The sequence below is a fragment of the Bubalus bubalis genome, chromosome 5 (assembly GCF_019923935.1).
Source record: "Bubalus bubalis isolate 160015118507 breed Murrah chromosome 5, NDDB_SH_1, whole genome shotgun sequence".
Lineage (NCBI taxonomy): Eukaryota > Metazoa > Chordata > Mammalia > Artiodactyla > Bovidae > Bubalus > Bubalus bubalis.
Genome location: NC_059161.1, coordinates 82,165,873 through 82,182,890, shown reverse-complemented (window position 1 = coordinate 82,182,890; position 17,018 = coordinate 82,165,873). Strand labels below are relative to the sequence as shown.

Below are 17,018 nucleotides of genomic sequence, written 5' to 3'. Positions count from 1 at the left end.
CATATTCAAAAGCAGAGATGTTACTTTGCCAACAAAGGTTCGTCTAGTCAAGGCTATGGTTTTTCCAGAGGTCATGTATGGATGTGAGAGTTGGACTGTGAAGAAGGCTGAGCACCAAAGAATTGATACCTTTGAACTGTGGTGTTGGAGAAGACTCTTGAGAGTCCCTTGGACTGCAAGGAGATCCAACCAGTCCATTGTGAAGGAGTTCAGCCCTGGGATTTCTTTAGAAGGAATGATGCTAAAGCTGAAACTCCAGTACTTTGGCCACCTCATGCGAAGAGTTGACTCATCGGAAAAGACTCTGATGCTGGGAGGGATTGGGGGCAGGAGGAGAAGGGGACGACAGAGGATGAGATGGCTGGATGGCATCACTGACTCGATGGACGTGAGTCTGAGTGAACTCCGGGAGTTGGTGATGGACAGGGAGGCCTGGCGTGCTGTGATTCATGGAGTCACAGAGAGTCAGACACGACTGAGCAACTGAACTGAACTGAACACGTTTTAGGTTGTTGTGTTTTCATTTTCATTTGCTTCTATGCGTATTTTGATTTCTTTTTTTATTTCTTCTGTGATTTGTTGGTTATTCAGTAGCGTGTTGTTCAGCCTCCATATGTTGGAATTTTTAATAGTTTTTCTCCTGTAATTGAGATCTAATCTTACTGCCTTGTGGTCAGAAAAGATGCTTGGAATGATTTCAATTTTTTTGAATTTACCAAGGCTAGATTTATGGCCCAGGATGTGTTCTATCCTGGAGAAGTGTCCGTGTGCACTTGAGAAAAAGGTGAAATTCATTGTTTTGGGGTGACATGTCCTATAGATATCAGTTAGGTGTAATTGGTCTATTGTATCATTTAAAGTTTGTGTTTCCTTGTTAATTTTCTGTTTAGTTGATCTATCCGTAGGTGTGAGTGGGGTATTAAAGTCTCCCACTATTATTGTGTTATTGTTAATTTCCCCTTTCATACTTGTTAGCATTTGTCACATTGCGGTGCTCCTATGTTGGGTGCATATATATTTATAATTGTTATATCTTCTTCTTGGACTGATCCTTTGATCATTATGTAGTGTCCTTCTTTGTCTCTTTCCACAGCCTTTGTTTTAAAGTCTATTTTATCTGATATGAGTATTGCTACTCCTGCCTTCTTTTGGTCTCTATTTGCATGGAATGTCTTTTTCCAGCCCTTCACTTTCAGTCTGTATGTGTCCCCTGTTTTGAGGTGGGTCTCTTGTAGACAACATATATAGGGGTCTTGTTTTTGTATCCATTCAGCCAGTCTTTGTCTTTTGGTTGGGGCATTCAACCCATTTACGTTTAAGGTAATTATTGATAAGTATGATCCCATTGCCATTTAATTTACTGTTTGGGGTTTGAGTTTATACACCTTTTTTGTGTTTCCTGTCTAGAGGAGATCCTTTAGCATTTGTTGAAGAGCTGGTTTGGTGTGCTGAATTCTCTCAGCTTTTGCTTGTCTGTAAAGCTTGATTTCTCCTTCATATTTGAATGAGATCCTTGTTGGGTACAGTAATCTGGGCTGTAGGTTATTTTCTTTCATCACTTTAAGTATGTCCTGCCATTTCTTCCTGGCCTGAAGAATTTCTATTGAAAGATCAGTTGTTATCCTTATGGGAATCCCCTTGTGTGTTATTTGTTGTTTTTCCCTTGCTGCTTTTAATATTTGTTCTTTGTGTTTGATCTTTGTTAATTTGATTAATATGTGTCTTGGGGTGTTTCACCTTGGGTTTATCCTGTTTGGGGACTCTGTGGGTTTCTTGGACTTGGGTGATTATTTCCTTCCCCATTTTAGGGAAGTTTTCAACTATTATCTCCTCAAGTATTTTCTCATGGTATTTCTTTTTGTCTTCTTCTTCTGGGACTCCTATGATTCGAATGTTGGGGCATTTACTATTGTCCTGGAGGTCTCTGAGATTGTCCTCATTTCTTTTAATTCGTTTTTCTTTTTTCCTCTCTGATTCATTTATTTCTGCCATTCTATCTTCTACTTCACTGATCCTATCTTCTGCCTCCATTATTCTACTATTTGTTGCCTCCAGAGTGTTTTTTATCTCATTTATTGCATTATTCATTATATATTGACTCTTTTTTATTTCTTCTAGGTCCTTGTTAAACCCTTCTTGCATCTTCTCAATCCTTGTCTCCAGGCTATTTATCTGTGATTCCATTTTGATTTCAAGATTTTGGATCATTTTCACTATCATTATTTGGAATTCTTTATCAGGTAGATTCCCTATCTCTTCCTCTTTTGTTGGTTTAGTGGGCATTTATCCTGTTCCTTTACCTGCTGGGTATTCCTCTGTCTCTTCATCTTGTTTATATTGCTGAGTTTGGGGTGGCCTTTCTGTATTCTGGCAGTTTGTGGAATTCTCTTTATTGTGGAGTTTCCTCACTGTGGGTGGGGTTGTATGGGTGGCTTGTCAAGGTTTCTTGGTTAGGGAAGCTTGTGTTGGTGTTCTGGTGGGTAGAGCTGGATTTCTTCTCTCTGGAGTGCAATGAAGTGTCCAGTAATGAGTTATGAGATGTCAATGGTTTTGGAGTAACTTTGGGCAGCCTGCATATTGAAGCTCAGGGCTGCGTTCCTGTGTGGCTGGAGAATTTGCGTGGTATGTCTTGCTCTGGAACTTGTTGGTCCTTGGGTGGTGCTTGGTTTCAGTGTAGGTGTGGAGGTGTTTGATGAGCTCCTGTTGATTAATGTTCCTGGAGTCAGGAGTTCTCTGGTATCCTCAGGATTTGGACTTACGCCTCCTGCTTCTGGTTTTCAGTCTTATTTTTACAGTAGTCCCAAGACTTCTCCTCCTATACAGCACCGTTGATAAAACATCTAGGTTAAAGATGAAAAGTTTCTCCACAGTGAGGGACACCCAGAGAGGTTCACAGAGTTACATGGAGAAGAGAAGAGGGAGGAGGGAGTTAGAGGTAACCCCGAATGAGATGAGGTGGAATCAAAAGAAGAGAGAGCAAGCTAGCCAGTAATCACTTCCTTATGTGTGCTCCACAGTCTGGACCGCTCAGAGATGTTCACGGAGTTATACAGAGAAAAGAAGAGGGAGGAAGGAGACAGAGGTGGCCAGGAGGATAAAAGCGAGGAATGAAAAGGAGAGAGACAGATCCAGCCAGTAATCAGTTCCCTAAGTGTTCTCCACCGTCTGGAATACACAGAGATTCAGAGTTGGGTAGAGTAGAGAAGGGGGAGGGAGGAGACAGAGGTGACCTTGTGGAGAAAAAGGAGAGTCCAAAGAGGGAGAGAGCAGTCAAGCCAGTAATCTTGCTCCCAAGTAAAAATGGGCACGGAAGATTGGGTTCTTAAAGGTACAAAATTGATAACAAATACCAAAAAGCAAAGATTAAAAATCTAGAGTAGAGGTTGGATTTTCAAAAATACAATATTAAAGAAAAGAAGAAAAAAAGTCAAAAATTATAAAAAGAAATATATATATATGAAGTTTGCTTTAAAAAATAGGGCCTTTTTTTTGCTAAGTAATAGTAGATTATAAAAATGAAAATTAAAAGAGTAATAGAAGACTTAAAAATTTTTTTAAATTAAAGAAAAGAATGATCGTAAAAATAGTAAAAATATATCTAGGACTTTCTCTGGTGGTGTTGTGGGCAGTGTGGGGTCAGTTCATTTTTGGATAGTTCCTTGGTCCGGGTTATATTTCTCAAGATCTATAGGCTCCTTCCTATGTAGTTGGTACTAACTACAGGGTTTTAATCTATTGCACCTGTCACTTCCAAGGCAGTTCCCTATGTTTTAGCTTCTTCTGTTTGCTGGTTCTTCAGTGTCTGATTTCCGCCCTGACACAAGGGGGCAGTGGTGGACACTTTTTTAGGCTCACTTATTCAGTGGCGCTGTGGGGAGGGAGGGATGCTGCAAACAAATAACACTGGCGTGTGCTTGCAATGCCTCAGCCACACTGGGCCTGCCCCCGCTCACGGCGCATGTGTCCTCCCTGCCCACACTGCTCAGGCTCTAGGTGCTCTGCTGGGAACTGTCCGAGGCCAGCCCTGGGCTGCCTGCACCTCCCAGTTCTAAGCTGCTCAGATTCAGGCACTGGGTAGTCCTAAGAGGCACAGACTCCATTGGGCCTGCGTTTGGTGCCCTTCCCAGGTCCGAGCAGCTCAGGTGATGAGGTGTTTGGTGAGCATGGTTGCTGCAACTTATCGCCTCCCCTGTCCCTGCTGCTTGGTTTCCTGGGTGTACTACCGGTGCACCTTCTCAGAAGGATGTTGACCGTCAAGAACCCCAGGAAGTCTTAGTCAGCAAAGAAGCCTGCTTGCAGTTTGGTAGATAATGTCTCTCTGGGGCTGCAATTGCCCCCTTCTGGCTCTGGCTGCCTGTCACCAGAGGGGGACGGTCTGCAGCTGCCAATCTCTGTTCAGTCCTTTGTTCTGTGAGCGGGCCTGGCGATGTCTTAGGTTAGGGCTTTTCGCGTGGTAGCTATCCCACAGTCTGGTTTGCTAGCCCAAGTTAGTTTGCTCAGATTTCCCTCGGGGCATTCAGGCCCAGGTCCTTACTCTAAGCAATGCAGCCCGCACCTTCCTGCCCAGCCCCCGCTTGCTAGTGGGGGGTGCAGGCGTCTGTGCTGCTTCTCTGCTGGGGGAGTTATCGTTGGGCTCATGGGGAGTTACGGTTGGGCTCATAATCTGTGGGTTTTAATTATTTATTTAGTTTTCCTCCCTGTTATGTTGCCCTCTGTGGTTACAAGTCTCACCACAGACTTGGCAGTGAGAGTGTTTCCTGGTGTTTGGAAACTTCTCTCTTTTTAAGACTCCCTTCCTGGGACAGAGCTCCGTCCCTACCTCTTTTGTCTCTTTTTGTGTCTTTTATATTTTTTCCTACCTCCTTTCGAAGACAATGGGCTGCTTTTCTGGGTGCCTGATGTCCTCTGCCAGCATTCAGTAGTTGTTTTGTGGAATTTACTCAGCGTTTAAATGTTCTTTTGATGAATTTGTGGGGGAGAAAGTGGTCTCCCCGTCCTATTCCTCCGCCATCTTAGGACTGTCCCCCGAACTGATGCTTTTGAACTGTGGTGTTGGAGAAGACTCTTGAGAGTCCCTTGGACTGCAAGGAGATCTAACCAGTCCATCCTAAGGGAGATCAGTCCTGGGTGTTCACTGGAAGAACTGATGCTAAAGCTGAAACTCTAATACTTTGGCCACCTCATGCAAAGAGTTGACTCATTGGAAAAGACTCTGATGCTGGAAGGGATTGGGGGCAGGAGGAGAAGGGGACGACAGAGGATGAGATGGCTGGATGGCATCACCGACTCGATGGACATGAGTTTGAGTAAACTCTGGGAGTTGGTGATGGACAGGGAGGCCTGGCATGCTGTGATTCATGGGGTCACAAAGAGTCAGACAGGACTGAGCGACTGAACTGAACTGATGTCATTTTTTCTAACCAGAAAATGATACCTTGTGGCAAACGTGCTTTTGTTGCTGCTAGTTCACTCTACTGCTTCCTTCTTTGAAATTCTTCATTTATTTATTCTCTTCACAACCTTATTTCCCTAAAAATACCTTAAGGATACGTTTTACAACATTTTGCCTTAAAAAACTCTGGCAAAACTTTCTTTTGAAATTGCTTCCTTTTTTAAAATGGTGCATTTTCTTTTCCTTCTAAAATTATAAAACTATAATTATATATATATATATAAAATATGCATTTGAGATTTATTCTTCTGGAAAGGTGGAGTCAATGTACTTTCCCCTATTCCTCCTGCTAAATGCAACTAGAAATCCTGGACATTATTTATAAAACAACATAAGACTGAGAAGTGGAGAGGAAAGACAGACCAACTAGGACCTTGGATCCCAAGGCAAACATGGTGTTGAATTCCTAGAATTTCTTTTTGCCTCTCATATCATAGACTAGATAACAGAGAAGCCCACAGGCCTGACTCTCCAGTGGGCACAAACAAACCAAAAGAGGAAGAAGGCCTCTTCCTTGCAACTGAAAGACCTGAAGAAAGACAGCCCACAAAGATTAAACACTTTTTGATAATAACTGCTTGACTCTAGCCAAAGGGCATGGAAAAGGACTACAGCTGCAAACCAACTTCACCAGCAGACCCAGTAGACAGCCTCGGTTCTGCCCTCGCCTTCTGTAATGAGGTAGTCCAGGCCCCAGCCTCAGGGGAGTCAGAGCAGACTGAGTGGAAACGCAGTCCGTGATGTCAGGGGCGACTGTAGCAGAACCTGGGCTTCTCTGTGCCTCTGCTGGTGATGTGGCATCCTTCTCTCTGCAGTGGTGTCTAGGGAAGCCTAACGAGGGTCTGAACACTCACCACCTCTGTGGTAACAGGGCTCCTTCCCTCAGCACAGTACTGCTGAAGGCCATGCAAGAAGCAGTCATGTGGCATCTGTGCCCCTTTGGTCAATGTGGTGCCAGTGAAAGATGTGCAGATCCTGAGCTCCCACTGCCACTCAGCAGTAACAAGGAACACTGACCTCCTCCCAGTTACAAGCTGATGCCAAGTGAAGACCTGGACTTTCAGTACGACAAGGCAGCAATGAGGTGCCATTCCACATTTCCTTGCTGGAGCATTGCCAGAAGAAGAATGCTAAAACACAGGATTTCTATAAACTGTGGATTCACATCACAATACCCCAAAATGGTTTAAGTTTAAAAAAAACTCACTCATCATAGCAAAAACAAGGAAGATCTCAACTTGAATGAGAAAAATCAATTAAGAGACACCAGCACTGAGTTGATATAGATGTTAGAATTACCTGACAAGGAATTTAAAGTAGCTGTTATAAAAATGCTTCAATGAGCCATTACAAACATGCTTGAAACAAATTAGAATGTTTTAGCAAAGAAAACTATAAAGAACAAGCAGCTAGAAATTTTATAACTTAAAAATACAATAACCAAACTAAAAAATTCAATAGATGGGTTCAAAAGCAGAATAGAGAGGATAGAAGACATACACAATGAGTGAACTTGAACATAGCACAATAGAAATTACCCAATCTGAACAGCATATTTAAAAAGCAACCAAGACAAGCTAGACAGCATATTGAAAAGCAGAAACATTACTTTACCAACAAAGGTCTGTCTAGTCAAGGCTATGGTTTTTCCACTAGTCATGTATGGATGTGAAAGTTGGACTACAAAGAAAGCTGAGCGCTGAAGAATTGATGCTTTTGAACTGTGGTGTTGGAGAAGACTCTTGTGAGTCCCTTGGACTGCAAGGAAATCTGACCAATCCATCCTAAAGGAAATTAACCCTGAATATTCATTGGAAGGACTGATACTGCAGCTGAAGCTCCAATACTTAGGCCACCTGATGCAAAGAGCTGACTCATTGGAGAAGATGCTGATGCTGGGAAAGACTGAGGGCAAGAGGAGAAGGGGGCAACAGGGGATGAGATGGTTGGATGACATCACTGACTCAATGGATATGAGTTTGAGCAAACTCAAGGAGATAGTGAAGGACAGGGAAGCCTGGTGTGCTGCAGTTCATGGAGTCGCAAAGAGTCAGATATGACTTAGCAACTGGACAACAACAAAGACGTTTTGTTACCAGTAGATCTACCCTAAAAGAATAGCTAAAAGAATTTCTCCTTGGTGAAAAGGAAATGATAAGAAAAAATTGGAAATGTGAAAGCATGGATAAATGCAGTAGATTTTACTTCTCTTGAGTTTTCTAAATTTTTTTTACAACTGAAGCAAAACTTATAATAGTAGTTAAAGTAGTTTTTAATGTACACTGAGGAAATAGTTAAGATAATAATGTCAGAAATGGGTCTTGGCAAAGAGAACTAAGATTCTAAACTTCACTTGAACTGGTAAAATGTCAACACCAGGAGACTGCAATAAGCTATGTATGTATAATATTATACCTAGAGCAATAACTAAAAAAGCTAAACAAATAAATACATTCAAAAATACTCAGTTCAGTTCAGGTCAGTCGCTCAGTAATATCTTTGCAGCTTCTTATGAATCTATAATTATTTCAAAAGAAAAACAAATTTTGTAAACAGTTATTTAGAAATTTCCTAACAGATTTCTGTTAGGAAATCTGCTGCTTTTAATCTATTATTTGAAGGTAGAACAAGAGAAAAAAATTACAGTCTAAGTTATAACAAGAATTACTGATAAGAGAAAGATTATATCAAGCTTTATATTTAATTTTATTTAAACTTACATCGACGTAAGTGTGTTTGTATTTTCTTTGTTAAGTCCTCTGTTTCCTTAAAAAGAAGTGTAAGTTGGTCATTTTGTAGACTGAGTTATTGAAATTAAAATTGTCAACACAAGATGGCACTAAATAAAAGTAAGAAAAAAAAACTTGGTTGTTTTCAATTGTGAGCTTTTCTATATATGGTTAAGATAAAACTGAACAAAACATTTTATCAAGTGAATTGTTGTTAAACTGTGCAGTCAATGAAGTTCCAAATTTACTTGAAAACTGAATTGTGTTCAGCTTCAACAATTTAGTTTTAATAACTGGTTCTATCTTCTCTAATTGGAACATTTAAGCTTTATTGCATTTCCTAATCATGACTTCAGTTTTGAAAGAGGTATGCAAGAGAACTATCATGAAATCAAGTTAGAAATAACCAATAGTAAAATGTTAGCATTCTCTATTATTTACAGTTTTCCAAACTAACTAGCAGCTTTGAAAAACTGAGATTACACCAGATGAAACAAAATAAATTTCGACGAAAAGAAGTACCACACCTCAAAGAAGAAATGCCCTTTGAACTGAACAATTTGAACCAGAAATTAGAGGTAAGCTATACTGTCTTAGTTTATCCCTGTATGTATTAAGATTTGGTTTTTTTTGTTGTTGTTGTTGAGGGCTGTTTGTCTCCAGAATGCACAGTGGCATGTACCACTGAGGTAACAAAGCACCATTAGAAACCTGCTTCCCATTGAAGATATTTTCTTAGTGCACCTTCCTTCAGGCACTTAGTGAATTAAAACATTACTTTGATTTATACATCTTTTATACGTATCAGCATTTTGGAGAGCAAAAAAATGTTCAAAGAAACTGCAGCTGTTGAGTGAAATTGAAGGACATCCCTGGGGTCAGTTAAAGTGAGTGTCTAATAAATCTTTTAATGGCGATTTAACTATTAGGTACTTAAGTCCTGATGAGGCCTCATAGCAATTTTCAGAACAGAGCTTGGAGTTTCAGGATCTTTTCTTTAAAGAGATAGTTTCACTCCAATATAGCGACCCTGTGTCACCCAGAACTCCTAAAATCTCAGTCCCTAAAAAGGTTAACCATGTCATAGAAACACTTATTTCAATCCCTTTAACTTTCCAACCTTGGAAAAAATAAATAAGCTATTTTTCTTCCCTGTGCCCTTGTGCATTCCTGCTACTGGCCACGTAACAGCAGATAGAGTCTACTGTGAGTTCCTTTTCTAACCTTAGCTAAATTCCCACTGTGGCTCAATTATTGTTTTCTAATTGACCTCAAATTGACCCCTATCATGTTATCCCACTCATTTTTTTCCCCCTCCACTGTTCTCAAGCCCTAAACAATGGTTTCTCCCCACAGCCAGCCAATGATTTCAGTTTTTTCTGCTTTGTTCGTAGTTCATGGCTCTCTATGTCCCTGATAGCTCATCTGGTATAGAATCTGCCTGCAGTGCAGGAGACCCCGGTTCAGTTCCTGGGTCAGGAAGATCCACTAGAGAAGGGATAGGCTACCCACTCCAGTATTCTTGGCCTCCCTGGTGGCTCAGATGATAATCAACCTGCAATGCAGGAGACCTGGGTTCAGTCCCTGGGTTGGGAAGATCCCCTGGAGAAGGGAAAAGCGACCCACTCCAGTATTCTGGCCTGGAAAATTCCACGGGCTCGCAGAGTCAGACATGACTGAGCAACTTTGACTTCACTGACTGTGCGTCCTAATCACCCAGGTAGAAACCTCTTAGGAATCTTTGATCTGTTCCTTTCTTACTCCTATTCCAGTCCAGATTTGCCCCTTTTCTGTGTCTAATGCCTCTTATCTCTGTCTTCCTCCTAACTGTCATTGTCCTGTTTTATACTTCTTCATCTTTGTCATCTAACTCTTCAATTAACAGCCCTTCTCAAAATTTTCCTCCAAAATATTTTTCAGAGCAGGAAAAAAAACCTGGAACCACAGCCCTAAAACCAGCCTATTGCAAGAATTTTGTTGGAAGTGTTTGGTTTTAGTTTTTAAATTCCTGTAAATTTTATATTGTACTACATAAGGAACATACATTTTTAAAAATATAAAGTTACTACCACTAAGTAAGGATGACCTTATAGGAAAATGCACTATGTATAACTTCCTACCTCTTGCAATGGTGTAACTAGACTGATTTTTAGAATATTCTGGTCTCATAGAAAATGCCCAAAGTTTGTGATATAATATACACAGGCTTTCACTGAAAATGCAGTTAAATCAATGACTCTTCATTTGATTGACTTCTCATGGGGATTAGTGGGAGAACTACATTCATATAAATTGTTCAAACAAAGAAAAAGCCTTAAATTAGTATCAAGTACTTTGTGCACATTTTACATTTAGAGATCTAAATATGTAAAATGTACCTCTGAAATTATAGTGGAAATTAGTAGCAAATATGTGATATATTTGTATTTATACAAAATTTTTTAAGCATAATATGTCAATACAGTTTCATCTATATCATAAAGGAAACATTTCATGTACCTGTCTTTGTTTAGAGGCAGCTGAAAAATTAATGTGTAGGAGATGGACTCTTCCAGTTTTAGCCTACATCTAAGCATGTTTCTCCTTTGGGACAAACATTTAATACACTGATACAGTGATTGAACAGTGGGAAACAGCTTGCTCCAGTGAAAGAACTTGACAGTTTACAACTTAAAATAGGGCCTGCTTGTCTCGCTTATTTGCCCTGTGACTGTTGGACAAGCTGATGACCTCACAGAGATTACATTTTTCACCAATAAATGGGGGCTAAGATTATCTTATAAGTGACATTGTGGTTATGGAAGAGGAAAATATGTTTGTGTATGTGTGTTTAGGCGCTCTCTGAAGTATCTGGGGTAAAAACACATGAGGTCTGAAAGTTGCCTTCAAATACTCCAGTGAAAAAGGTAGAGATGAGATACAGATGGTCTGACTTGACAGGAGTTAAATTGGGTGAAGGGTACATGGGAGTTTGTTTTACTCTCTGCTTTTATATAAGTATGAAAATTTTCATAAGAAAAAGTTAAAACTATCTTACAAATGAAGGTTCATAGAGTCCTTGACCTATAGTAATCACTAAAGAAATGTTCATTCTACCTCTCAAGATTTAGTAGAGGGATTAAAATATATTTTTAACAATGTAACTTCTGCTATAAACTGATTTTAATGCCTCTGATCCACTCTCAACCATAAAGACCATGAAAAGGTTTCTAGCCATGGAGAACTTAATCTGGAGGGTTAGACAAGTGTACAGACGTGCCAGAACTGGACCCTGGGCTGACATCTCCAGTCTCTACGAAATTCTTACAGTCTCTTTCTCAGTCTATGCATGGCCCCATAACTACTGGGTAGTGTGTGCATGAAACCAATACATCTAAGACCAAGAAAGCCAGGACTATTATAAGTACCAGCTGATATGTTCATGATACACATTTTTAGCCTTGTTTGGCCTCATTCTTGGCCTCACTTCTACCTGTTGTAGAATTTGTAAGGGAGAGATTGATGTTCCTGCCTTCTCCTATAGCATGCTGGGAAATGTGTATTTTCAAGACTGAGGTTGTTGGATGTATGTATTAGTATTATTGCATTTATATCTATAAGTATTAGTATTATTGCACAGTTCATATATTATTGCAAGATATGAACTGTGCAAATCAACCTTAGCCACATTTTGACTTCTGACTCCACAAACTCCTTCCTAAATTAAACATTTTTAATAATCCACCTTGTATTGATTTGAAATGTTAACCTATTTTTTTTATTAGAGCCTAGTTTTGTAAATTTGTCACTATTTCTGAAGACCCTGTTTTCATGTACCTTATTTAAAACTGTCAAATGTCAGAATCAAAGTCAGTTACTTTAAGTGAACTGTCTCCATTTATCTTAATACATATAGTCTATTTATCAGGGTATTATTATACATTTAAAACAGGGTCTATCTATAGTTCTCCAACTTTATTACCCCCACTCAATTTCAAGTCACTTCTAATTACTATAAAAGCCTACTAATTTAGTAGTGAAGTCTTCCCTCACTGATTATTTGGGAGCTTGTGGATTTATAAAATGAAGATTTCCCCCCAAATTCTTTAAAATCATTACTCTATAGAAAATGTGAAATGCCATATTCTCATTTTAAACAAGATATAGCTTTCATTCTCTAAATTAGTCTATTTATTTTCCTGCATAGCCAATCCAGTCATTTCAGCCATCTTTGAAACACCACCAATCTCTCAAAATAGTTCAAATGAACTATTTTCTAATTTGATGTATTATTGGAGATGGCTGAGATAATTGTGGCATCATCTGTATGACTTTTATGTGGCACTGTTATTGTACTAATTGTAAAATCATTTGTTTACATGTACATTTCCCTACTTTATTATGTGCATGTGTGCTCAGTCATGTCTGACTCTTTGTGACCCCATGGACTGTAGCCCTCCAGGCTCCTCTGTCCATGGGATTCTCCAGGCAAGACTACTGGAATAGGTTGCCAGCACCCTCCTCCAGGGAATCTTCCTGACCCAGAGATCAAACCCGCATCTCCTGGGTCTCCTGTATTGGCAGGCAGATTCTCTACCACTGAGCCACCTGGGAAGCCCTTGGTCCTTGTTTTTTGTGTTTTTTTTTCCTTTCAAAAATTTGTTTCTTTAAAACATGTATTATTTTTAAATCCTCCTCTTTCCACAGTACCTGCTGGACACTAGATGCTTAATACTACTGAATTGATGATTGGAAACATCAGTATGTTCATGCCATGTATCTACATTCAGTAATATCTCATATGGACTCAGTAGCTATAGAGTTTGTTTCCAGCCATGTTATTTTCTTTGCAAAATTTAGTGAGAAATGTTTATATTTCTGGAAATACTAATACTGTGCTTTTCTTTGTACATTCAAGAAATGTAAGTGGTGCCTGGCACTTTGTCAGGCACTGTGAGCAATATAAAAGTAATGAAATCTGTAGTACTTAGTCTTAAGTTGCTGACAGCCTGAACAGAAAGAGAAGATATATATTGTGAATATATATATAAAGAGAATATATATATTGTGCCAGCCCTAGGCACAATAGAGAAAATGGAAGTTGCTCATTCTTGTTCGACTCTTTGCAACCCCATGGACTATACAGTCCATGGAATTCTCCAGACAAGAAACCTGGAGTGGGTAGCCGTTCCCTTCTCCAGGGGACCTTCCCAACCCAGGGACTGAACCCACGTCTCCCACAGTGCAGGCTGATTCTTTACCAGCTGAGCCACCAGGGAAGCCCGAAGCTGTGAAGTTTTCTTCAGGGTCCCCAAAGCCACATCCTTTTGTCTTATAAATCTGTGAACAGATAATCGTTCTCCATGAAGACACAGCTTGAGCAAAAGTGTGAAGAACTGAGTGTCGCTTCTTTCCCAGCTCAGCCCAGTTGGTTCCGCCTAAGTAATGCTTAAAATTATCCAAGCCAGGCTTCAGCAATACACGAACTGTGAGCTTGCAGATGTTCAAGCTGGTTTTAGAAAAGGCAGAGGAACCAGAGATCAAATTGCCAACATCCCCTGGATCATCAAAAAAGCAAGAGAGTTCCAGAAAAACATCTATTTCTGCTTTAGTGACTATGCCAAAGCCTTTGACTGTGTGGATCACAATAAACTGTGGAAAATTCTGAAAGAGATGGGCATACCAGACCACCTGACCTGCCTCTTGGAGAAACCTGTATGCAGGTCAGGAAGCAACAGTTAGAACTGGACATGGAACAACAGACTGGTTCCAAATAGGAAAAAGAGTACGTCAAGGCTGTATATTGTCCGCCTGCTTATTTAACTTATATGCAGAGTACATCATGAGAAACGCTGGGTTGGAGGAAGCACAAGCTGGAATCAAGATTGCTGGGAGAAATATCAATAACCTTAGGTAGGCAGGTGACACCACACTTATGGCAGAAAGTGAGGAAGAACTAAAGAGCCTGTTGATGAAAGTGAGAGAGGAGAGTGAAAAAGTTGGCTTAAAGCTCAACATTCAGAAAACTAAGATCATGGCATCCAGTCCCATATCTTCATGGCAAATAGATGGGGAAACAGTGGAAACAGTGGCCGACTTTATTTTGGGGGGCTCCTAAATCACTGCAGATGGTGATTGCAGCCGTGAAATTAAAAGATGCTTACTACTTGGAAGGAAAGTTATGACCAACCTAGATAGCATATTGAAAAAGCAGAGACATTACTTTGCCAACAAAGTTCCATCTAATCAAGGCTATGGTTTTTCCAGTGGTCATGTATGGATGTGAGAATTGGACTATAAAGAAAGCTGAGCGTGAAGAATTGATGCTTTTGAACTGTGGTGTTGGAGAAGACTCTTGAGAGTCCCTTGGACTGCAAGGAGATCCAACCAGTCCATTCTAAAGGAGATCAGTCCTGAATATTCATTGGAAGGACTGATGCTAAAGCTGAAACTCCAATACTTTGGCCACCTGATGCAAAGAGCTGACTCATTTGAAAAGACCCTGATGCTGGGAAAGATTGAGGGCAGGAGGAGAGGGAGACGACAGGATGAGATGGTTGGATGGCATCACGAACTCAGTGGACATGGGTTTGGGTAGACTCCGGGAGTTGGTGATGGACAGGGAGGCCTGCATGCTGCGGTTCAAGGGGTCACAAAGAGTTGGACATGACTGAGCAACTGAACTGAACTGAACTGAAGGGAGGCCTGAGACGGTGGCTCCGTTCTTGAGAACAGATTGCTCTTGGCTTCCCCTGAAAGCCACAGGGGACAAAGTCACTAAATTAGCCCAGGCCCCACCCCTCACAAACAAGGTAGCAGGTTTGGTGACTGAGTATAAAGAAAGGAAAAAAACTTCTGGTGTCAGCTTAGGAAATAAAAGGAAGTACTGGTTGATGCAAAGAATTGTGTGAAACTCCATTATCAGTAACCAGTATTTGTTATAAGAAAAAAAACTTAACAAAATCCTTGTTTTTTTAAAAAATGCAGATTAAGTTCCATACTTTTTTCTCAGAACAAAGGTGCAAATGAAAGGTCTTATGTATTGTGCTTTAAAATGAATCATTTTTTTAGCTTCTATTTCGCTCTCTAATAAAAGAATTTAGAGCAAAGTCAAGAGAATGGGACAAGCAAGAGATACTGTATCAGACTCATCTGGTTTCTTTAGATGCTCAACAGAAAATATTATCTGAGAAGTGTAATCAATTTCAGGTACATTTTCTAATACTGTCTAATACTAAATTAGAATAAATTAGAGGTTAAACACTATTACTCTCTTTACCGTTCAGCATGTAATCTTTCTACATATAGAAATACCAAGCAACGGAAAATAACCAGAGTATGTCCAACACTAGGTAGAGTTACAGGTGCATGAAATATCATTAATGACTTTATATGTCCCAGAAGGTGGTGCTATTAAAAGTCTCCATTGTTATTATGTCATTATATAGCATGTTTTTGCATGCCTATGGGCAAGTCATTTACGTTTAAGAAGGCTTGGTCCCTGCCCCCTAGTACTTTACAGTCTAGACACAGAGATAATACAGGTACAGGTCGACAGATAATTAATGACAAGTGAATGGAAAGGATTCAAATCCTTTTAGAGGTCACAGGAATAAGAGAAAAATTTGAACTGAGATAGTCAGGAAACATCCTCCAGCAGGAATGGAACAAGGCATGGACCTTGAAGAAGGGAGGTATTTTGAGACAGGAGAGAATGTATTCAGGGTAGTGGAAATAACGAAAGCAAAGTCACTGAGGCATGAGAGCAGAAGGCGAGTTCGCGGAATTGGGGGTGGGCCGGCTGGGTGGAGGGCGCATGGGAGGCGGGGCGGCGGCGGGAGGCGGGGCCTGGGGGCTGGTGCAGGTGGTAACCGGAAGCTTACCTAGGAAGTTGGAAAGTTTATTCACGCCAGTAAGATGCTGTTTTGTTTGTTCGTATATACTTCTTTTTTTTTTTATTTTATTTTTAAACTTTACAATATTGTATTGGTTTTGCCAAATATCGAAATGAATCTGCCACAGGTATACACGTGTTCCCCATCCTGAACCCTCCTCCCTCCTCCCTCCTCCCTCCCCATACCATCCCTCTGGGTCGTCCCAGTGCACCAGCCCCAAGCATCCAGTATCATGCATCGAACCATTCTTTCTTTAAGTTACTTGAATATGTTATACGCGTTCCCTGAATTCACCAGCACAAAATAATCTGACAAAATTGCTAACCTCATCCTCTACTCCATTCTTATCCGCTGTAAACACTAGCTGTTTATCTTCACATAATTTTTCTTTTGTTTGTACACATATGAAAATCTGTTTGGATGGAAATTATATATGTTTCTTTTTAAAATTTTGCCTTTTTACTTAATAAGCTATGGATAGCCTTTTGAGTCACTGCTTAATTATATTTCAGAGTATTTAGTATATATATGTGTGTGTGTGTATATATATATCATATACACCATAGTATATAGTAGATATACCATAATTCTTTCAAACATTTCTTTATTAATGAACACTCAGGTTGTTCCCAGTTTTCTGCTGTTACACATAATTGTAACAAATGTCCTTGTATAAACATCTTTAAATACCAATACTCTCATTTTGTTAAATAAAAATCTTGGAAATGTTTGTTGAGCCAAAGGGTATGTTAATTCAAATTTATAATAAATATTGTTTTATTTTAAAAAATTATAGCAATTTACAATTCATGAACAGCCAAAGACGACTACTGTCTTGCCACCATGGAATATCAGTCTTTTGATTTTTACCAACTTGAGAAACTGATAGTTATATTGGCTCACTTTGCTTTATGTTTCTCTGGCTGCTTGTAAGGTTGAGCATCTCTTTATGTGTTTCTTAGC

General features: G+C 39.9%; 1 protein-coding gene across 9 annotated transcripts in view; it reads left to right on the top strand.

Annotated features, from left to right (window-relative positions):
• Positions 1-17,018, top strand: part of DEUP1 (deuterosome assembly protein 1) — a 141,045-nt gene that overhangs the window by 33,100 nt on the left and 90,927 nt on the right. For 8 of the 9 annotated variants that reach the window (XM_044943366.2, XM_044943367.2, XM_044943365.2 and 5 more), the window contains exon 5: positions 8,625-8,759. The exons of the other annotated variant lie outside the window; for it this stretch is intronic. In XM_044943366.2, coding sequence (XP_044799301.1) covers positions 8,625-8,759 — 135 coding nt within the window. The remainder of the gene's footprint in view (positions 1-8,624; positions 8,760-17,018) is intronic. 9 annotated transcript variants of the gene reach the window in all.